At 41.6% G+C, this 22959-nt stretch overlaps 1 protein-coding gene across 1 annotated transcript in view; it reads right to left on the reverse strand.

Moving 5' to 3' along the window:
* Efcab3 (EF-hand calcium binding domain 3) overlaps positions 1-22959 on the reverse strand; it is a 362829-nt gene that overhangs the window by 19921 nt on the left and 319949 nt on the right. The window contains exons 162-171 of the mRNA XM_087909544.1: positions 22316-22420; positions 21187-21240; positions 20155-20259; positions 19189-19242; positions 17072-17176; positions 15321-15374; positions 11825-11929; positions 8832-8885; positions 8628-8681; positions 597-681 (exon numbers count right to left, since the gene is read on the reverse strand). Of these exons, the coding sequence (XP_087765670.1) occupies positions 597-681; positions 8628-8681; positions 8832-8885; positions 11825-11929; positions 15321-15374; positions 17072-17176; positions 19189-19242; positions 20155-20259; positions 21187-21240; positions 22316-22420 (775 nt within the window). The remainder of the gene's footprint in view (positions 1-596; positions 682-8627; positions 8682-8831; positions 8886-11824; positions 11930-15320; positions 15375-17071; positions 17177-19188; positions 19243-20154; positions 20260-21186; positions 21241-22315; positions 22421-22959) is intronic.

The following is a 22959-nucleotide window of genomic DNA, read 5'->3' on the forward strand; positions in this document are numbered from 1 at the left end:
TGCTTGCCTGCAGGTGTGTATGTGCACCATATGCATGCTGTGTGACGGAAGGCATCCTGGGCTCTCACTTTCAGCCATCAGAGGTTGTTGGCTAGAATCGGTTGGCAGCTGACTGAGAAAAAGCATTGCTACGAGCAGGAGAATCCCCCTCCTATCCTAGTAGGGCTGTGCATGGCTAATTCACTGGACTTCCTTTGGGAGAACGGGAAGGAGAATTTTGCTTTTCTAGATGAAAAGAATGTTCACTTTTTTCTTTTTATTAAAAAAAATCTTCCCATAAGCCGACAGAATGATTCAGCGGGAAGGCACTTGCTGCCAAGTCCGAGGATCTGAGTTTGATTCACGGGACCCATGGGGTGGACGGGGAGAACTGACTCCTGCAAGCTGCCCTCTGCCCTCTGTATGCATGCTGTGGTGTGTGTATGTGAGCACACATGCAAAATAAATAAAATAGAAACATCTCCTTAATTCAGATGTTTTAAGGAACTTCACCACAGAATAAAATATTCTCATTTTTCTCAGCGTAGTCTCTGTATGTGATCTGTATAGTCATTACCTGAAGACTTTGCGTAATCTCCTCACACTTTATTACCTACCTTTTGTGAAAGACGGGTGCTTTGAGGGGCTTCAACTTCAGTGTTGATTTAATTCCTGAAACTGCCATGGGGCCAGACACTCTTTCTGCAATTCAGAAGATACAGAAAAGGATCAATCCACAGAATCACCATCCATCATCCATCTATCATTTATTCCATTTTCCCTCCCTCCCTCCCTTCCTTCCTTTTTTTTGAGACAGGGTCTCACTTTGTTCAGTTGGCCCAGAACTTTGTCCCTTCCTGCCTGAACCTTCCCAGCACTAGAATTGCAGGCAGGTGCCACCATGTCTATTAATACAATTGTTTCTTTGTATTCTTTCCCAGCTTTCCTGAGCAAAGCCTGACATTAAAAAGTCTAGGATTTCAAAGCATAGCATTGTATGCAAATCCAAGCTATTCATTTCATTGCATGTGAAATTGGAGGGCTGTGTGGGGAGGTCTGTGCTAAGATCTATAAGCAAAATTTGTCACAGTTCTTCCTTTCAAATAATGTCTCTTTGATCTTATATAAAAATAAACGCTGGGGCTGGAGAGATGGCTCAGTAGTTAAGAGCTTTTACTGCTCTTGCCAGAGGGCCCAGATTCCCTGCACCCACAGGGCTGCTCACAACCATTTGTACAGTCTAGTCCCAAAGGATTCAGCACCCTCTTCTGGCCTGCACAGGCATCTGCATATATGTATACACAAAAGTAAAAATCATAAGTCTTAAAAAACCTAAATAAATGCTAAGCAAAATAAGTCAGTCACACAAAGAGAAATATTTTCTCACTTGCACGTAGAATCCAAAATAGTCAAACCCACAGAAGCACAGAATGTGGGAAGGGGGCGTGTAGGAAGAGGCTGGGTAAGGAGCACAAATCCTCAGTGGTGCCAGATGAGTAGCTTGTAAAGACCTAATGGCTAACTTCTAGGAAGTATTATTTTCAGGAGTGTGGCCTTTGTTTACACTGCATTTGCTTAACTCTGTGAAGCTGTGATTTGTTTTTTTGCCTGTCTAAAACACTTGATGATCTAATAAAGATATGAACAGCCAATAGCAAGATAGGAGCAAGGATAGGCAGGACTGGCAGGCAGAGTATAAATAGAAGGAGACCTGAGAAAGAGAATGAGGAGCAATGAGAGAATAAGGAGAGGAGAACATTAGGGGTCAGCCCCCAGCCCCTCAGTCAGCCGGCCACCCAGTCAGTCACGGAATAAGAAGAAAAGTACACAGAAATAGAGAAAGTTAAAAGCCCAGAGGCAAAGGTAGTCTGGACAATTAGATAAGAAAAGCTGGCTAGAAATGAGACACGTTAAGGCCGAGCATTCATAAGTAAGAATACGCCTCCATGTGTGATTTATTTGGGAGCTGGGTGGCAGGCTCTGCAAAAAGCCCAAAGAGCAAAAACCACCGCAACAGATAACACCGTGACTAGGTAGAACCAGTTTACAGAGTTTCGAAATTTGCCTGGATGCCTCTGATCCATAATAACTATGGTAACTTGTATGTTCGTTTGATTGCAGAAATTATTTTACATTGTATACATATAACAAATCATCAAATTATATACCTTAACTAATTAAAAATAGTATATGATACAAAGCACGTAGAAATATATAGGAAAAATTAAGGACAAAATTTATTCTGAAATATTTCCTGCCACAACTGGCAAAGAAGAAGGCGTTAAAGCCTTCCTGCTTATTTCAGTCTTACAACACCTACCATGTAGTAAATTTTCTGAGGCTTTCCTTCTGGGACCCACATCCCTGTCCACTGCTTTCTTATAAAAGCAGAGAGGATAGCCTCTTGCACAGACTCTTTGGATACTATGGCTCTCCTAGTCCTCCCTTCCTTCTGCATCACCGGAGAAACGGCCTGCAGACCAGGGGCTGGGAGGGTTTCTATCACTCCAGTTAGCTTTCCCAACTCTAGTGTATATCAGGAAGTTCGCTGACAAGCAGACAGGCAGGTTTCTATCACTCCAGTTAGCTTTCCCAACTCTAGTGTATATCAGGAAGTTCGCTGACAAGCAGACAGGCTGCTTGCTAGCTTGGGAATGATGAATCAGCACGTACTGTTAAATCAGGAAAAAAAAAAGCTTCAGAATGTTTGGTTAGAATTCATTCCTCCCAGGTCACTGCCTCAGAACCCAGAGGCAGCTGTTTCTAAACAACTCCATTCCAAGGTGTTCAGGATCTAGAACCTACCAGAAAGCTGGGAGCCTCAGAGACGCTCAACAATTTAGGCTCTTGAAAGGTGCTGGGAAATGGTCCCCACGGCGCAAAATAATCATTACTTAAAAATAGTTCCAATCTCTTATATAATTGATAGATATATATTTTAAAGAACTCAGCCTAGATCAGACAAAATTCTGACGTTTACCTACTTTTGAGCTGTGCTACTAACCAACCATTAGCAACCAACCATTTGAGCCTTCAGATCAAAAATCCAATAAAGGGTTTGTTCCCTCATACAGCTGTGACCTCATTCACTGCTCAGGCCTGGGCTCAGGGAGAAGATGGCCTGGGGGCTCCTCCCAGGGTTAGAGCAAATGTGTATTCAGTGGGGTTCACTTGGTACTCCAGTGGCGCATGAAGAAACGAATTACAGAATTATAGCAATTTAAGCCTGTTGAGACTTTAGAGAAGATAATTTTTTGGCCTCAAATTATATGGTATATTTTCTTTAGTGTGTTGAAACTTATTTAAGAAAAGTATTTTAACCAGGTCCCTTGATTGAAGAGTAACTAAAATAATTTCATTAATTTTTTAAGTCTAGAAAAAATCTTGTGCTTATAATTTTAAAATTAGACCTATGTGTATATGTACATGTCTATGAATATGAGTCCTGGTACCCACAGAGACCAGAGACATGGGGTCATCTGGAGCTGGAGTTACAGGCAGTTGAGAACCATCTTTGATGTGGATGTTGGGACTTGAACTCGGGTTCTCTGGAAGAGCACTGAGTGCTCTTAACTTCTGAACCATCTCTCCAGCCTGCTTGCATTCTTTAACAGTGGAAAAACCGAGTTAAATAGAGCAATTAACATGGCCAGGTATGGTGATGTATGCCTATAACCGTAGTACTTGGAAGGCTGAAGCAGTTGGACTGTAAGTTTCAGATTCTGTCTCAAAAGCAAAAAGGAAAACCATCGACAATTAGGCAGAAATCATAACATTCATGTTCTGACTTTTCTCTAGCCTTTAAACCCTCAAAGTCAGTGGTGGCACATGCCTTTATTTCCAGCACTTGGGAGGCGGAGTCAGGAAGATCTCTGTTCAAAGTCAGAAGTTCAAAGCCTGTCTGGTTTACCTAGAAAGTTCGAGGCCAGCCAGGGCTACAAAGTAAGGCCTCATCTCCAAAAACCAAAACCAAACCAAACAAACCAAACCAAAAACTAACCCAAAACAAGCCAACAACAACAGCCGCTCCAGCACAGGGCCAGGAGAACCTGTCATCTACTGTGGATAAACACAGGCTCAGACTGCTCCAAAGGTTTCGGGTTTACTCAGTGGCAGTGTTTCTAGTTCCCTGTTCTAGGTCTGAATGGTTCAGTATGAGGATAACAGCCAAGTTTCTCAAACTTGCCTCCTATTCTGGTCAGGAACACAGAGAAAGGAGGAAGGTTTAATTTCTAAATTAATTCAACAAATATATATTGAGGGCTTCCTATTTTAAAATGGGGGATAATGTCAGTTCCTATTGGGTGGAGCTGGCGAGAAGTAAAACTTTGGTTTCTATTTATTTATTTATTTCGAGACAGAGTTTTTATGTAGCTTTGGAGCCTGTCCTGGAACTCGCTCTATAGACCAGGTTGGCTTTGAACTCACAGAGATCCGCCTGCCTCTGCCTCCCGAGTACTGGGATTAAAGGCATATGCCACCATCACCTGGTCTGGTTTCTTTTTAAAGATTTATTTTATTAACTTTTTAGATTTCTTTTCATTACTTTATGTGATTGAGTGTTTTGTCTGCATGTATATCTGTGTACTACATATGATGTGGGGTTTCCTCTCTGTATGCTATGGATATGTTTTATTATCATTGGCTAATAAAGGAGCTGCTTCAGTCTATGCCATGGCAGAATATAGCCAGATTGGAAGAGATATATAGAGAGTAGGTGGAGTCAAGGAGATGCCATGTAGCTGCCGAAGGAGAAGGACATGCTGGATCCTTATCAGTAGGCCACAGCCTCATGGTAATACACAGATTAATAGAAATGGGTTAATTTAAGATGTAAGAGTTAGTTATTAATAAGCCTGAGCTAATAGGCTGAGCAGTGATTGTAATTAATAAAGTTTCTATGTGATTATTCAGGTCTGGGTGGCTGGGAAATGCATGGGCTGTCTCCAGTTACTAAGGAGGTGGTGAGCCTCCATGTGGGTGCTGGGAATCGAACCTGGGTCCTTTGCAACAAACGAGTGCTCCTAATGGAGTCAACTCTCCATCCCCTATTTTATTAATTTAAAAATAACTTTAGAAATTATTTTATGTGTCTAGGTGTTTTGCCTGCCTGTGTGTCTGTATACACGTATGTGTGCTTAGTGCTTAGAGAGGCCAGAAGGGAGCAGTGGACTCCCTGGAACTGGATTTATAGATGGCTGTGGGCCACCATGTGGGTTCTGGGAATCAAACAGTACCTTCCAGAAGAACTGCATGAGCTTTTATCCGCTGAGCCATCACTCCAGCCCTAAACTGTGGTTTCTTTAGAGAGAGAACCTTATTATGTTTTCCTAGGCTGGCTTCAAATTCCTGAGCTCAAATTTCTCCTGCCCCAGCCTAGCAAGCATGTAGGACAGTAGGTGTGGGCCAGTGCCTCACAAGCATGTAGGACTGCTGGTGTGGGCCAGGTGCCTAGAAGAAGTAAAAGCTTCAGATTGTTATTTATCAATAGTGGTAAGATCTGTATTATATAGAAGCAACTCCCTCACTTCTATTTTTGTGTGTGCTGGGTACCAACACCAGGGTCTCCTGCAGGCTGGCAAGTGCTCTGTCTGCCACAGAGCCACACCCCTGCTCCACATCAACAGTTCTTAAGTATATGGTTCAGTGCTGTTAACTATACCAGCTACTGAGTGTTTTCATCTTACACAACCAACACTCTGTGTTGATTACGTAACCTCTCTTTCTCCCCTCCTTCCAACTCCTCATGACCACCCTACATTCTACATCTGTGAACCTGACCACTATAGACATCTCCTATATGTAGAATAATACAGTAGTTTGTGTGTGTGTGTGTGTGTGTATGTGAGTGATTGGCTTATTTCATTTATAATATCCTTGAGGTTCATCTGTGTCGTGGTGTGGCTTGCAATTTCCTTCTTCTAAAAAGCTGAATGGTAGCCCCTGTGAGCACCACAGTTCGTTTCCCCATTCATCCATTGATGGACACTGGCACTGCCTTCCTTCTGACTGCTATGGACACACGGACCACCACCCACTCCTCACGTCAACTTTTACTCACCGATTTTTAATAGGGTCCTATCTAAATTTAACCCTGGCTGCCCTGGACCTCACTCTGTGGACCAGGTTGACCTCACAGAGAGCTTTGCCTGTCTCTGCCTCCCAAGTGCTTGATTTATTCTTGAAAAACGATCAAAAAAAAATGCCAGGGGGCTGGAGAGATGGCTCAGTGGTTAAGAGCGCTGGCTTCTCTCCCAGACGATCCAGGTTTGATTCCCAACACACACATGTTGGCTTACAATCATCTGTAACTCCAGTCCTATGGGAGATCCGACACCCTCTTCTGGCCTCTGGGAGCACTGCACACTCATGGTGCACATGCAGGAAAACATCTTTACACACGAAATAATTCTTTAAAACGAAGAAAATGTTTCTAGCATCAATTTTATAGCAAATTATAATATTAAATAATCTAGCCTATGTTCTACAACCTACTAAATATTCTGATTTTTGACAATTTTTTTTAATTTTGAGAGTATCATATAATCTCATCATTTCCCCCTACTTGTTCTCTTTCAAATTCATGGCCTCCTTTTTCATCCATTGTTGTTATATGCATATATGCATATGTGATTTTAACATTTTTCTTTTGGTAATATTTGAGCACGTATACTTCAATTTCTCAATTACCTCACTAGTTTAGTGAGGGCCTCATTCTCTTTGTCCTCTCTGCATCTTCACCACTTGTTATCTTTTAAAAAGCTTTAAAACTTTGTTACATTTATTTGTTGTGTGTGTATATGTGCTCGCCTGTGCCACAGTGGGTGTGTGGAAGGCAGGGGACAAACTTCATTTGTTTGTTTAATTTAACTTTAAGTAGATGGGTGTTTTGACTGCATGTATGTCTGTGCATCACATGCATGCCCTCGGCGTCCAGAAGAGGCGTCAGAGCCCCTGCACTGAAGTTACAGGCAGTTGTGCCATGAGGGTGCTGAGAGTGAACCCTGTCCTGCGGAAGAGCAGCCAGTGCTCTTAACTGCTGAGCCATTGCTCCAGCACGTGGGTCCTGGGGATAAACACAGGGTTGGTGGCAAGTGCCTTTACCCACTGAACCTTCTTGCTGCTCATGTCTTTCTTTCTTTCTCTATTTTTTTTCTCATGATAGGGTTTTCTTTGTGTAGCCCTGGCAATTCTGGAACTCATTTTGTAGACCAGGTTGCCCTCTAATTTAGAGATCCTCCTGCTGCTATCTCCTGAGTGCTGAGATTAAAGGTGTGTGCTATCTTAATTTTATTAAATGCATCTACATTAGAGGGTGTAAAGTTGTTATTCATTGTTGTTTTGTGTTTCCTCAGTGAATAACAATGTTTAACATCTTTCCACCTCCTTCTTTGTCATTTTAACATAGTCTTTGAAGCAAGGTCTATTGATATACTTTGGCCATTCAAAGACACTGGGTACAGCAGTCTCATCTTCAGGATATATATTTAAAGATTCACAGCAGATGTCTAAAACCATGAAGGATACTGAACCTTATACAGTATCTTTTTTTCTATGCATTCATGGCAATGGCAAAATACTACTTTGTAAAGTAAGCACAGTAAGAGGTTAAAATGAGCTAATGTTTTCTTGCCCTGAGCTGAATGAAGTCTTACATCTTCTCATTTGCTGGAAGCACTTTCTGGTTTCTCTTGGCAAAACCGGATGGTCCCATCACCATTCTTGTGTTTTGGAGTCATTATTAAGAAAACTGAAGACTACACAAGAAGAACAATGCAGTAGTTATAACTGCAATGGTTTATTAGCAACTAATGGGGTGACGTATAAAGTCCATATTCTAGACAAAGGATTGTTTTTTGTCCTTAGCACGGTGGGGGCAGGAGTAGCGTTAAATGTTATCACATTACTAAGAATAGCACACAATTTAAACTGCATGAACTGTTTGTTTCTGGAGCTTTCTATTGAATGTATTTGGCCAAGAGGTGACTGTAAGCAGAACGAGAGAAACTGTCTACCAGAGAGAATGACTGTATCTGCTTGTCCTGCCTAAACTGGGAAGTGAATCTAGGGTCTCACACCTGCCAGACAAGCGCTCTGTCACTAAGCCACAGTCCAAGCTCTATATTTACACATTTTATTATTGAACTATAAGGTCTCTTTATATATTTTAGATATTCAACCCTTATTAGTATGTCATTTACAAATATTTTCTCTTATTCTGGACCCTTCTTTACCACCTTAATAGTGTCCTCTCACCCTTACCAGTTAAAACTAGAATTTGGAAGCCAAAAGAGGACAAAAAGATCATTATCTAAATTCACCTCTTTGGCTGTACTGGTGCGGATACAAGAGCCCAACAAACAACTGAATTGCTTCCCTTAAGACTAGAGTCAGGACCAGCTACATTAGAAACTATACAGTGATACTGAAGATGTCATAATATAATTAAAATATCACTGGGTACATGAGAAAACAATTTGAGATGTCTGATACGCAGTGTGATACAGTGTAATATGGACTACCGCAGCCAAACGAACCTAAGAGAAATAGTTGGAGGGATAATGCAGAGGCATCTTACTGACTAGCAGATGGACAGAAACTGACAAAACAGGAATGGAAAATACCGGCAGAGCTAGGCTGGAACTTACCATTGATGTTGTTGGCAGTTCTTAACAGCTTGTGCAGGTTCATCATTCCTTTGGCTGGAAGACAAGGTTAGGAGTCAAAGTTGTGTACAGCCCTGAAGGTGACTAGGAGAGGGGAACTTTTACAACCAAGAAAACACATATGAAAATTAATATATGCCACCAAATTATCAATTTTAAATTGTGCTTAAGTAAGTTTTCACTCACGTTTAAACTTCCTCAGGCCCTCTATTATTGATTGGACAGTAACCTTCCCGCTTCCTGTAAAACATTTGATTCAGACACAGAAGCAGCCACATAAAAACTTAGTAAGGTTAGTCAAAGTTGTGAAATTATTCAAAACAACCTATTACATGATTTCCTGTCACCTCAGATGCCCCTGGCCTCCCAAATAAAGTACTAGACTGAACGTGTATGCATTTGCTTTGGAATCTGGGTTAGCCGTTCTCTCAGCTGGGGCTGGGGGACCGATAATGACTTCTGCAGGAGATGCGTAGTTCTCCTTAGCGCGGTGCCTCTTTCACAGTTGAAGGAATGGGGTTCAAAATTACAGGTCATAAGTGGGGAAGTGGCACTGTCCACAGAGTCTGGCCTCAAATCTACAAGTATCTTTTCCCAACAGATGATAATAGATATATATTTAATTTTTATAACAGGTGTTTGTGTGTGTGTGTGCACACATGAGTACCACAGCATGCATGTGGATATCAGAGGACAACTTGTAGGAGTTGGTTCTCCTTCCACCATGTGTGTTCTGGGGATCAAACTCAGGTTGTCAGGCTTGGCAGCAAGCGCCCTTACCGCTGAGCCATCTCACTGGAACGCACAGATATAATATGTATAAAATATGTATATGCTATCTATATATAGGTAAAAGTAAGATATAAAGAAAAGTATGTGTTGGCATATGCTCAAATGTTAGAATAGGAAGGGAAGGACCTGCTCTTTGTTCTGACAAGTTTTTTTTAAAAAGACCAGGTTGGCCTCGAACTCAGAGAGATTCGCCTGCCTCTGCTTCCTGAGGGCTGGGATTAAAGGCGTGCGCCACCACCACCCAACCTTTACTAGCATATATTAGTTACACCTGACAGTGGGCTCCATCATATCACTGTCTTCCATGCATGACTCTATTTTGATCATATTCACCCCTTATAATCTTTTCTACCCATCTAACTTCTGCTAATCCTTTCCTTTTTCCAACTAGCTCTTCTACCTCCACATCTTATTCATTTTTGGTGACCTGGAAGTCTTTTTTGAGAACCATCACAAATGTGCTTTGCTATAGTGAGTCTGTCTCTGACTGGAAAGGTGCCCTGCAACTTGGTAAGCCAGTCTTTCCCCAGAAAATTTCAATCTTGGCCATATGTTCTTCAGCATATATTTATCACATTATATATCACATTATTTTATGTGCTTCCTCCTTTGTTGGACCCAAAGCTCTTTGAGGACAAGTCTGTGATTCATTCCTTTTTGTGTTCTGAGCATTTGACATCAGACTTTTCCTTTTAAGAACTTTAAAATCTGTTGGGAGATGCCAGACGTGTATAAAAAGTATAAAAAGGGATATATTCTGTCTATTCTGACTCTAACAAAATCCTATCAGAATTCAGAGAAGAAATGGTTTTGTTTTGGTTGAAGGGTGAATGGTGAAATAGGAATCAGAGAACGCAAAAGGGAGCATGGGTCAGTCAAGCAGGATTTCGTGAGTGCATCGTGGGACAGGGATGCAGCAGATGGGGGAAATTACAGACAAAGTGGTGTCTAAGCTAAAGGACAAAAGCAGGAACAAAGCGGCTTTAGAGAATCATGGTTCAGTGGTTTGCGGCACAACAGAACGGAAGCCGTGGAGGAGAAGGCTGAGGAGTACACGTGGGCTTTGCTGTAGGTTTATATAAATATAAATAAATATATATAGTCATTTTGTTTTTCCGACACAGGGTTTCTCTGTGTAGCCCTGGGTGTCCTGGAGCTCATTCTGTCGTCAGGCTAGCCTCGAACTCACAGAAATCCACCTGCCTCTACTTCCTGAGTTCTAGGATTAAAGATGCGCACCACCACACCTGGCTTTAGTTTGTTTATTTTGATGGTGCTAGAATTCAAACCCAGGGCCTTACTCATGATGCTAGGCGAGTGCCCCATTACTGACCTGCATCTCAGAAAGTAAATGATCAATCAGCTCAAACTCTGCTTCTCCTGAGCCTCTGCCTCCTGCTCACTTTTATTTCCTAATTTCAGTCACTCATATTTTTGTACTTCTCTTTTGGGTTAGAATTATTGCCCTCCCCCCACGGACTTATTGGTTTTACGTGGGGATTTCAAAAGGAAAGCAAGGCATAGTTTCTTCTCTTTCCTTTTTAGATCCTTGGTAGTCAAGGTGTGGCCCATGAACCAGGAACACTGGTGCCACATTGGAGCTTGTTAGACATGCAAGGCTTCACACTAGACCTGAAACCAAGCCTGCATTTCAACAAGATGCGTAGATGTGCTGGCTGGTCTAATGTCAACTTGACACACAAGCTAGAGTTATCTGAAAAGAGGGGATTTTTTAAAAAGATTTATTTATTTATTTATACAGTATGCTGCCTGTAGGCCAGAAGAGGGCACCAGATCTCATTATAGGTGGCTGTGAGCCACCATGTGGTTTCTGGGAATTGAACTCAGGACCTCTGGAAGAGCAGTCAGTGCTCTTAACCGCTGAACCATCTCTCCAGCCCAAAAGAGGGAATCTTAACTGAGAAAATGCCTTCATAATATCCGGCTGTAGGGCATTTTCTTAATTGGTGAATGATGAGGGAGGGCCCAGACCACTGGGTGATGCCATTTCTGGCTCTTGGTCCTGCTATAAGAAAGCAGACTGAGCAATCACAGGAGCAAGCCAGTAAGCAGCATGCCTCCATGGCTGCTGTATCAGTTCCTGCCTCCAGGTTCCCACCCTGTTTAAGCTCCTGTTCTGACTTCCTTAAATGATAAGCAGTGATGTGGAAGTGTGAGCTGAATAAACCGTTTCCTCCCAACTTGCCTTTCGGTCACGGTCACGGTGTTTTGTTACAGCAGGAGCAATCCTAACTAAGACAGAAGGTCATTCACACACACACTCAAGTGCTTCAGGTGACACAGAAAAGATCATTTCTGAGGATCATCTATACTGGCCACAAACGTGCACTTTCAGGGAGACACCACCTCCCAGGCAGAAACCTCACCGTTAAATTCCAGGTAAGGCATCAGGTCTTTCATCTCGTCCTTGGTGAGCTCGATCCCCTCGTTTGCCAGGAACTTTTCCAAGCTCTGGCTGTCAATTGTTTCTCCTTAGGAAGGATGAGAGATGGGGTGCAGTTATAGAAACAATTCTTACACAGGACAGTAAGTGCTGTCTGTGTGTACGTAGACCGTTGCCCTGCATACCTGGAGTGACAAGGAGCACTGGGAAACCCTGCATCTATAGTTCTGCATTGCAGGAGGAGACAAAGGACGGACTCCAGGATTTGAAGCCCCGAGGACTGTGCAGAACGTGCACCAGACCAGCTATAAGCAAGGCTTTATTAACATTCCTTTCTCTTCTGCCTCACTTGAATATGGTTTTCTCTATACGCCAGCCTCCTTTCTTCTTGACAAGGCCTCCCTGTGTTGCTCATGCTGCCTACGTTGTCCAGGCTGGCGCCAAACATGCAGTTTTCCTGCCTCAGTTTCCTAAGTAGATTGGGACTAGAGGTATATATCATTGTACCCGGGAATACACACCAGTGGAAACTTTAATTTTTATCTAGTAATTATATTTGCCTGTAATTTACTTCTTTGGTTGCTATGCGTTCCAACAACTCATCTCATTTCAATAGAAAGAATAAAGCATTTCTTATTAACTGCAAGAGATTTCACCACACTAAAGGCTATTATAAAGGGGTGGGAGGGGCAAAAACATTTCTCAGTTTTTCTTTCTAGTCTTTGATAATGACTATTTATTTGATGTGAAAATCTAATGTAAATATAATTTTGTACTTTATCTTACTATGAAGACCAGGCTGATCTCAAATTTATGATTCTCCTGCCTCAGTTTCCTGAGTGTTGAAATTATAGATGTGTGTCACCATGCTTGGTTTGTGTTTGCTTTTTCAACCTAAAATAATTTCCTTATAAATATTTTTTAAGGTAATATTGTCATCTGCTGGCCTGGTCTGTCACCTTGGTATCCTATCCCTTTAAGAGACAAGCCCCACTCTCAACTCCCCCTTCCACAGTCCTACCTCCTCTCAGGTCATCTCTCTCTCTCTCTCTCCCTGTCCCTTTAAAAGACAAACCTCACCCCTTCTACCGTTCCACCTCCTCTCTGGTCTCCCCCTTTCTCTCTCTCCCCCCTTCTTCTGGAGAGGCAGTTTCTGCCCCTCTATCTTCTCCCTCCCTCCTCTTTCCCCCTTCTCCCCCTCCTTTTCTTCTTCATAACCCACGATAAACTCTATACCCACACTCTCTGCATAGTGCAGAGAGATCTATCTGCCTCCGGCTGAGGCCTCAGGTCACAGGCCAGGGGACACCCTGAGGCCTCAGGTGACCTGCTGCCACCTCTCATGGGACTGGTCCCCCACCATCTCTTTATAAGTGATAACAGGTTCTACATAATCTTTTAAAATGTTAACACTTTTTGAAATTAATATTTTAAGTCAGTATACAAAAATAACAGATTTTATTGCAGCATCTTCATCATATGCCATTTTACTGTGGTCTGCCTTTCCTCATCACTGCTCTTCATCTCCAGCTGGTTCCCTCCTCCCCAGTCAGGAGCCCTGCTTTCCTAGCACGTGTGCTCCATTTCCTCCTCATGTCCACCTCCTTTACGGTCCCTTCTTCCTCTCCATCATCCCCTTTCTAGTTTTATGAGCTACAAATACACTTGCACACGCACACACACACACACACACACACACACATTCACACAGAGTGTGTACACAGTATTAAATCTAGGTTTCACAAATGAGAGACTATGCATTGTCTTGTCTTTCTGAGTCTGGCTTAATTCATTTACCATAATGATTTGCAGTTTCCATTTTTCTGAAAGTTTTATGATTTGACTTTGCTTTATGGCCGATTAAGATTCCATGTTCTCCACTCACCTGTGGATGGACATCTAGGCTGTTCCATTTCCTGGCTACTGTGAACAGCACACGGTATGCACGTAGTCTGCGGTAACTGATTAGAGTTTTTCCAGTACTTAGCCAAGAGATAACCGTCATATGGAAGTCCTATTTTCAGCTTTTGAAGGGCGAACTTCAACACTGACTGAATGAGTCTGCATTCCCATCAGTAGTGCATGAGTGCTCCTCTTTCCACAGCCTCCAGCATATGTTTTTGGTTTTTTGGATGCAATCACTCTGACTGATGTGAGATGGAGTCTCAAAGCACTTTGGTTTGACTTAGCTATCCTAGTTAAGGATGCTGAGGACCTTTTAAAGCATGTATTGGCTATTTGCATTTCCTTTTTGAGAACTGTTTATTCAATGTATTATTTATTAACTGGGTAAATTGTATTTTAGGTGTTTATTTACTGCTTTGGTTTTTTGAGCAGGGTTTTTCTGTGTGGCTCTGGTTGTCCTGGAACTCACTCTGTAGACCAGACTGGCCTTGAATTCAGAGATCCAACTGCCTTGGCCTCCCCTGTGCTGGGGCCAAAGGCATGCATCACCATGCCTAGCTTATGTGTTTGGTTTTTTTTTGTAGTTTTTTATATATCTTGAAAAGTATGGACTACTTCATGAATTTGTGTATCATCACTGTGTAGGGGTCAAACTAACCTGTGTAGTCTTCCAGTTTTAGTATAAATGCAGCAAAGAGAACTCGATATAATCTTTATAGTTAGTGTTTTAATTCATGCTATCCCACTTAACTAATGTTATTATTATTATTTTTTTTTTAGAAAAAGTCTTGATGAAGCTCAGGCTGATCTCAAGTTTGTGGTTCTCTTACTACATAATGGTTTGTATAGTGCTTCTCTAATATACACTTAGATATTTTTAACTTATTATAGTTTCCTTACTACTTAGTATGAGAACAAAAATCTTGAAATAGGATTTTAAATTTTAATTTTATCCAGTAAAGTACTCCTATAGGATACTTTTTCTAGGAGGGATTCTCTGGGGTAAAGGGTGTGGCTGGTTCTTTGGGTTTTGATATTTGAGTTGGCTAGTCTTATGTCAACATGACACACAACTAGAGTTATCTGAAGGAAAGCAATATAAATTGAGAAAATACGTCCATAAGATCCAGCTGCAGGGCATTTTTTACATTAGTGATTGATAGGGGGAGGGGCCAGCCCATTGTGGGTGGTGCCATCCCTGCGCTGGTGGTCTTGGTTTCTATAAGAAAACAGGCTGAGCAAATTATGAGGAGCAAGCCAGTAAGTAGCACCCCTCCATGGCATCTGCATTAGTTCCTGCCTCCAGGTTTCTGCCCTGTTTGAGTTCCTGTCCTGATTTCCTTTGATGATGAACATCTGATTCTACACTGGGGATTTTCAGTGAAAATTTCACACAATACTGTAAGTATCAGTATAAATACATGTTATGGTTTACCTGAGTTCAGTGAATCCACAAAAATGAAAAGATGCCATATAAAAGACCTTTGTGAATGGAAAAGATACTTGCCCAGTATTAATTGCTAAGTACTTAACATGTTATTTATAAGTGTTTCCTATCATGGCTTGAAACTTACCCTTGATGTAACTGATGTCATCTATCAGTTCATTTATATCCACTGTTCTGTTACCTGTAAATTAAGGGAAGATGATTCCATATGTCTAATACTCATAAAAGTTACACTCCATTACCTTCTGAAATTATGAAGAACCTAAGAATTCAGTGACTTTTTTTCTAGTTTTCCTTAGAATTTTATGGATTTATCCAAGATAGTGCTATCTTGGAAACACAGACAGTTTATACTGTGAAATGAATAATTATAGTCTCTTCTTTTTTCCTTTGCTTTAGAGACCACCAGAAACATCTCAGTTAAGAAATGACTTAGCATAGTTCTGTATAAGGAGAATATGACCTTAACAGATTTTTCATTTTGTCAGTCAATCAGCAAATACAGAGTACCTTCCTTGTGCTGGGTACTTTGTGAGGACTTGTGGGTGCTAAAGGAAGCATCCTCAAGGAAGAGGATGAGTTCCGAGTGTACAATCTAGTGAGGAAGACAAACAATGAACATATAAACAAAAGGGATAATTTTTCACTATCAAAAATGAAACAGGACCCTGTAATAAAAAGTTATGGGGGCTGGAGAGATGACTCAGAGGTTAAGAGCACTGACTGCTCTTCCAGAGGTCCTGAGTTCAATTCCCAGCAACCACATGGTGGCTCACAGCCATCTGTAATGAGATCTGGTGCCCTCTTCTGACATGAAGGCTATATGCAGGCAGAACGCTGTATGTAATAAATAAATCTTTTAAAAAAAAGTTATGGAAGCTAGGAATGCTTTAGGCAAGGAGGATAGGAAAGGCCTCTCTTCAGAGAGTCCTGGGTTTGGACTGAATGATGATTCTTCCTAATTAAGAGTGTCACTCTCCAGCGCAGAGCTCTGTTTTCATCTACACCATGTCAGGGAAGCAGGCAGATTTTTATCTCATTGTATATGGGTCTGCAGGTTTTGATTGTGTGGATATGTGCACATGAACAGGTGTCCACAGATATCAGAGGTGTTTGGTGCCCTCGGAGTTGGAATTATGGACCATCGTGAGCTGCCCTACATGGGTGCTGGGAATCAAACTCAGATCCTCCGCAAGAGCAGCAGGCATTAACTGCTGACCCACCTCTCCAGTCACTAAGCTATTTCCCTGTTTAACTTGCTCCACACAATCTCCGTTATTGTTCTGTTATAGCTCTGCTTACAGAGAAGTCAGGGAACAGGCGGGCAGGATGGCTATCAGGGGTTCTTGGCTTTGTGTTCACGTACTGATAGAATTCAGGGATTTCTTGAACTTGAATGAGAAAAAATATATACATATTTCCACTACCTACTAACTGAAACTTAACATTTGATTGTTACTTTGCACAGCAAACCACAGAGAGCAGAATCTGTAACTTTGTCACTAATGTAAGTCATCCAGGGCTCACGCCAGTGTTACTGTTGCAAATATGTTGAATTGTTGTTTATGCCCATCTCTATCCTATAGTGACAACAATCTGACCTGCTAGAACTTACATGCTTTAAAAAGTATTAACCATTTGTAACTTGAATGTTTTGATAAACTGTATTTTAGTATGACTTGTTTCTTTGTAATCCCCTGCTTCAAAAAGTTTACTGTTATAGCAGATGTAGAAACAGGTCCATGGCACAGTAAGGTTAAAACCCCTGATCTATATGAAGACACTGAATTGGCCAAGAGGAGGAACAGGAGCAGAGAATCAGTGTTCACCGAAGGGCTGTATTTCTCTGAAGAACAGGGTGATGCCTGAAATACTCACCATCAGATGGTAGCTGGGCCATTAGTTCTTCAAGTTCATCATCTTTGATCTTAATTCCCAGGTTTTCCAAGAAAGATTCCACTTTTTTTACTTTGACCCATGACCCTTAGGAAAGAAGGGTATGGGATGAGATTGTGGGAACTGATTCTTATGGGTGAAAAGAACTGATCGTGCTCACGCATCAAAAACTCCTATGGGGAAGTTAAACACTAGAGCCCAAAGAAACCGTTACTGCATACATGTCCAAGAGTCAGATACACCTGTTAACAGTAGAAAAGGCAGGGAAACATGCATTCACGTGTACACAGATTTGTCTTTAATAGAAGGTTCCATTTGTGGAAAACAAGGAGACTTTTGCCTTTTTTTTTTAAGTGTGAGTGCTGGGAATCAAACAGGCACTGTCTGACACTTTACAAACTTTAAGAATATTAAAAAATGAAAATAAAGTTATATAAATTCCTTTATCCTCTTTCTCCTTACAACCCTTTCCATGTTCCCCTCTCAAATTCATGGTCATTTATTCTTTAACTATTTTTACATATATATGAATAAATATATAAATACAAACTACTGAGTTCATTTAGTATTGCACACTCTTGCACACACACACAGAGTTTTGAGGGACTGACCACTTGGTATTGGGTAACTAGTTAGGAGACTCATTCCTAGAAAAGACAAAGTCTCTTCCAGTAGTCATTAATTGTATGTAGCTTTTCACCTCAGGTTAGGACCCCATTGGATTTCCCTCAACCACACTGGCATGTCAATTAGATTGATTTATTTTAGGTATATGAGAATTTTTCCTGCTTGCATTTTACACCATGTGCATGTGTAGTGCCCACAGAGGTCAGAAGAGGTCATCAGATCCCCTGGAACTGGAGGTAAGGATGGTTGTGACCAGCATGTGGGTGCTGGGAACTGAGCCTAGGTCCTCTGCAAGGGCAGCAAGTATTCTTTAGTCATTGATCCGTGTCTCCAGCCCCTCTCCTTACTTCCCAAGTTGATATTTTTCTTGAGAAGTGGTCACTTCTAAAGTTGGAGAATTTTCTGGTAGTTTTTCTTTTTCTTTCAGAATTGAATCTGGGACTTGGATATGCCAGGCAAGCACTCTACCACTAAGTTACATCCCCATCATGTCCTTAAAATTTTTTTTTCAGATAGAGTACGGCTAAGTTGTACGGGATGGCTTCAAACTTGAAATTCTCCTGTTTCAGCCTCTGGTAGTATTTTAAAATATAGTCTCCTAATTAAAAAAAAAAGAGCACCTGGGTGTGGTGGGATGTACTTGTACCCCATTACTTAACTGTCTGACATAAGAGCACCTGGGTGTGGTGGGATGTACTTGTACCCCATTACTTAACTGTCTGACATAAGAGCACCTGGGTGTGGTGGGATGTACTTGTACCCCATTACTTAACGGTCTGACATAAGAGCACCTGGGTGTGGTGGGATGTACTTGTACCCCATTACTTAACGGTCTGACATAAGAGCACCTGGGTGTGGTGGGATGTACTTGTACCCCATTACTTAACTGTCTGACATAAGAGAATTGCTGCAAATGGAGGCCAGCCTGGACTACAAAATGAATTTCAGGCCAGCCCAGGCTACAGAATAAGGTTCTATCCCCCAAAACAAAAACAAAAAACAAACAACAACAACACACACAAAATTAAAAGAACAGTGGTTTGCCTAGAGTATATAACATAGAAACAGGATATTCCCTTTCAACCAATCCAGGGCTCTCCAGTCTCCCTGAGTAATCAACAGAGGAGAAGGCCAGTCTAATGTCTTATGGTTGAAGTCGCCAGTCTACACAAATCTAACCAGAAAACTGGTAGGATTTTCTACAGTAGTAGGATACTTAACCCACATCTCTCAAAGTTCAAGCATTTGAACATAAGAAACAAGTTACAAGTCATACTGATGGATCAATAAATTGGCAGAAAGCAAAGCTGACCATGTGAAGAGCTAATACTATACATGAACTTTCCTCCCCTTGATACAGGGACTTGCTACATAGTACACGCAGGATTTGAACCCAAGGAGGATTATAGGCATGCGCCACTACACCCAGTCAAGGACTTATTGCTTGCTTTTCCACCCTGCGTCTCACTAACCTTCGAGATCCTTTACATACTTGAGCAGTCGTCTCTTATATATCTTCCCACCACCTGGAAGGTAAGGTAGCATTTAGAATACAACAGGATATAATTATAGGATAACTATATAATAGAGTTAATTGCTGGGAAGACTGACAAAGACAGCACAAACACAAGATGACATCCTTGATTCTAGAAAAACTCAACTAACCTTCTGATCTGTTTGGAGATTTACTTTTACCATAATGTAAGAATGAACCCAGATATGAAGACATGAATTATAAGTATATACGTTGGTTGAATTAAAAAGTCTTAACTTCCTCTTTCTCCCTTTTCCTTTCTCTTATTTTCCTCTTCGTTTTGGAAACTGTATGGGTGTTTTGTGCACTACATGTGTGTAGAGTCTGCAGAGTCCAGAAGAGGGCATCAGATCCACTGGAATTGGAATCACAGAAGGGTTTGAACTGTTTTGTGGGTGCTGAGAACTAAACCCTGGTCCTCTGTAAGAGCAACAAGTGCTCAGAATCACTGAACCATCTCTTCACTCCTCTTCTTGGTCATCATTTAGAGTTGGCAGTGTGCCCAGGGCAGCAGGAACATTTAAGTTTGGTGGTAGAGGCTTGTGAGAGATATTGTCAGCCTTCAAGAACAGGCAACAAGATTTCCCCTACTGTCAGCATTGTGGTTTTTTTTATTTTATTTATAAAAGTTTATTAATTTATAAAAGTTTCCATTTCCACCCCTCCTCCCAACACCCTCCCACTCCCCCCACTCCCTCTCCTCCTCCCTCTCCATCCCTAAGAGCAGTCAGGGTTTCTTGCCCTGTGGGAAGTTCAAGTTCCTCCCCCCTCCCTCCAGGTCCAGGAAGGTGAGCATAGCATTGTGTTTTGTTAAAGGGTTTTCCTGGAGAGCAATGTATACTTCCAGATGAGCTCACCCTCTACGCCCCTAATCCAAGTCTGAAGGAGTGACCTCAGTACACACCATAAACTTCCAGGAATTTCTGCAGATCCTTGTACGCTTTGTCAGGGAATACCAGCCCCGCTCTCCTTAGCACACGCTTTACGTTATCGACTTCAACCTTCTTCCCTTTAGAAAGATGCAAATTGTTAACAGGTAAGAATTTTAGCAATGAATGAATGATTTTATTTACTTATTGTGCGTATGGCTATGCAAGCACTTCTGCGCACATGTGTGTGTGGAGGCCAGAGGCCAGCCTTTGATCCTCAGGAGGTGTCCATTTTTATTTATTTATTTATTTATTTATTTTGGAGACAGGGTTTCTCACTGGGAGGTGGGGCTTGCTGAGTAGGCGATGCTGACTGTCAGTGAACTCCAGGGATTTGCCTGGCTCTGCAGTCTTAGCACTTGGATTACAAGTTGATGCCACCATGTCCAGTTTTTTCTGTGGGTTCTGGGATTAACTCTCAAGTCCTCCTGTAAGTGCTCTCTGAACTAAGCTATGCCCCAAGCTTAAATGGTTTTAGATTATGGAAAAATTATTTAAATTATTTATGTGGAACAATCCTGTTATAGGAGCGAAATTTCAAGGGAAGTTGTTAAGCTACATAAATTCAAGGGGCGTGTGAATGTGTTGTTTATTAAGAAGAAGAACTCATCCTTTATTTCAAGAGAAGGGAAAGTTCACATTCCAGATACAAATCAAACCCACCTTGAGACTGAATAGTACTCATTTATGTTTTGGCTGTTTAGACAGCAGGTCTAATTTCCCAGTAATGTTTCCCGAATCCCCCCCCACCCCAGAGAAAGAGAGAGAGAGAGAGAGAGAGAGAGAGAGAGAGAGAGAGAGAGAGACTGACTCACATCCTATACAAGCAAAGCCCAAATCAAATATAAGATTGTGAAACAAATATTCAACTCTTAATTTTTTAGGAGAGTTAATTTAGCATGTCAGTAGTAGCCTCGAAAGAAAACTAATGTTGGGAGACAGTATTTTTTCTATAAAATATTAAGGCCTCAGTTAAGAATGGATGCCTTTTAACTAGAACTACTTACCAGTAAAAGCTTTTGCTTCATCCATTAACACATTTAAATCAACCATTTCATTTTCTGTAAGAAAAGACAATCCGGTTGGAAAAATTCAATACATACTTGTAAAGAGTTGGATTCAGCCATCTTTCATGATTTTCATTATTAACTAATTTAGCTCAAGAAGAAGCAAAAAGGAGAAGCTGGACATTTAAAGACATCAGCCATCACTGCACACCATTCTGAGACAGGCTGCCATTCCTTCCCTCTAGTCACTGGTTCTGGGTCTGAATTACAGAACACTCCCATGAAGACCCTGGACTCATCTCTCATTTTCTTCCTAATGGATTACACTGGTTTTGCCTCTTTGACATTCCTGTCCAGCAGAACTGATCTTATAAAATCATTAATGAACTATTTCATTAGAAGTAGGTCTATAAGTTTAGGTCAGTAACAGAATTCAGGAGGACTGCCATGCATTCAAAACATGTGGGCTACAGCGTAAGACAAAACAAACAGAAATAGGTAAACATGCGAAGTAAGAGATGAAGTAGGGGTGAAGTGTGCTTGTTCACTGGCTGCACAGACTACGCAGACACAGTGAAATGTTTCGTAAACTTTCTGAAGAGACTGCCTTTGTTTTCTTTCGTTCTCTCTCTTTCTCTCTCTCTCTCTCTCTCTCTCTCTCTCTCTCTTTCTTCTTTCTTTCTTTCTTTTTAAATGCTTATAAGGCCTTATACAGAAGCCCTGGTGACAGTGATGGTGTGGGAGGTTCTTCTGTCTGTGTTTTGCTTTTATTGGTTAATGAACAAAGAACTGCTTTGAGCCTATGGCAGAGAAGAACAGAACTAGGCAGGGAAAGCTAGGCTGTATGCTGGGAAAAAGAAGCGCAGAGTTAGAGAGAAGCCATGGAGCTGCCGCCAGAGTCAGACATGCCAAAACTTTGCTGGTAAGCCACTGCCACGTGGTGATACACAGATTAATAGAAATGGGTTAAATTAATATAAGTGTCAGCCAATAAGAAGCTAGAGCTCACAGGCCAAGCAGTGATTTAATTAATACAGTTTCTGTGTGATTATTTCGGGTCTAAGCTAGCTGGGTGGCCAGAACCAACAATCAGCATTTCCTCCAACACAGTGGTGTGTGAAATACTCACCATCGAAAGGCAGATGATTTATCAGGTCCTCATAGTCTTCCTTCTCAAGTTCAAATCCTGCAGTCTTCAAAATGAGTGGTAGCTTAGAGACGTGGACTTTTTTCCCTTAAGAATAAGGAGAGGGAGGTAAATGCAAGGGATTCCCCGAGTGGAAGATGACAGCTTTAAGGATGTGGAGGAGGCTCCGTGGTTAATAGCACATTCTGCTCTCCCAGAAGGCTGCAGTTTGGTTCCCAGCACACACATCATGCAGCTCACAATCACTTGTAACTCCAGTTCCAGGGGAGGTGACTCTCTTCTGGACTCTATGGGCTCCTGCATACACGTGCATGTACCCAAATACACGACACATAATTTAAAAAAAAATAAATCCTTAAAAACGGCCATGGATCTTAAAGACTATGGATCCAATCCCAGGGGGACAGTGAGATGCTGGCTATTTTACAACCCAGATTGGTCACCGTTGGAGTTGGGGAGAGAAAAGGATCCTCACTAAGGTCCAACTCTCAGTTGAAGTGACCACAGCTGAAGATAAACTGTAATAGAGAGAACCTTGTAATTGAAAGATCCTCAGGTCTGCTACAGTGACACAGGACTAACAATGTCTTCCTCAGCTACGGCAAACCAGAGGAGGAAGGCCATGC

Source organism: Myodes glareolus, chromosome 9 (genome assembly GCF_982192425.1).
Source record: "Myodes glareolus chromosome 9, mMyoGla1.1, whole genome shotgun sequence".
Taxonomy (NCBI): domain Eukaryota; kingdom Metazoa; phylum Chordata; class Mammalia; order Rodentia; family Cricetidae; genus Myodes; species Myodes glareolus.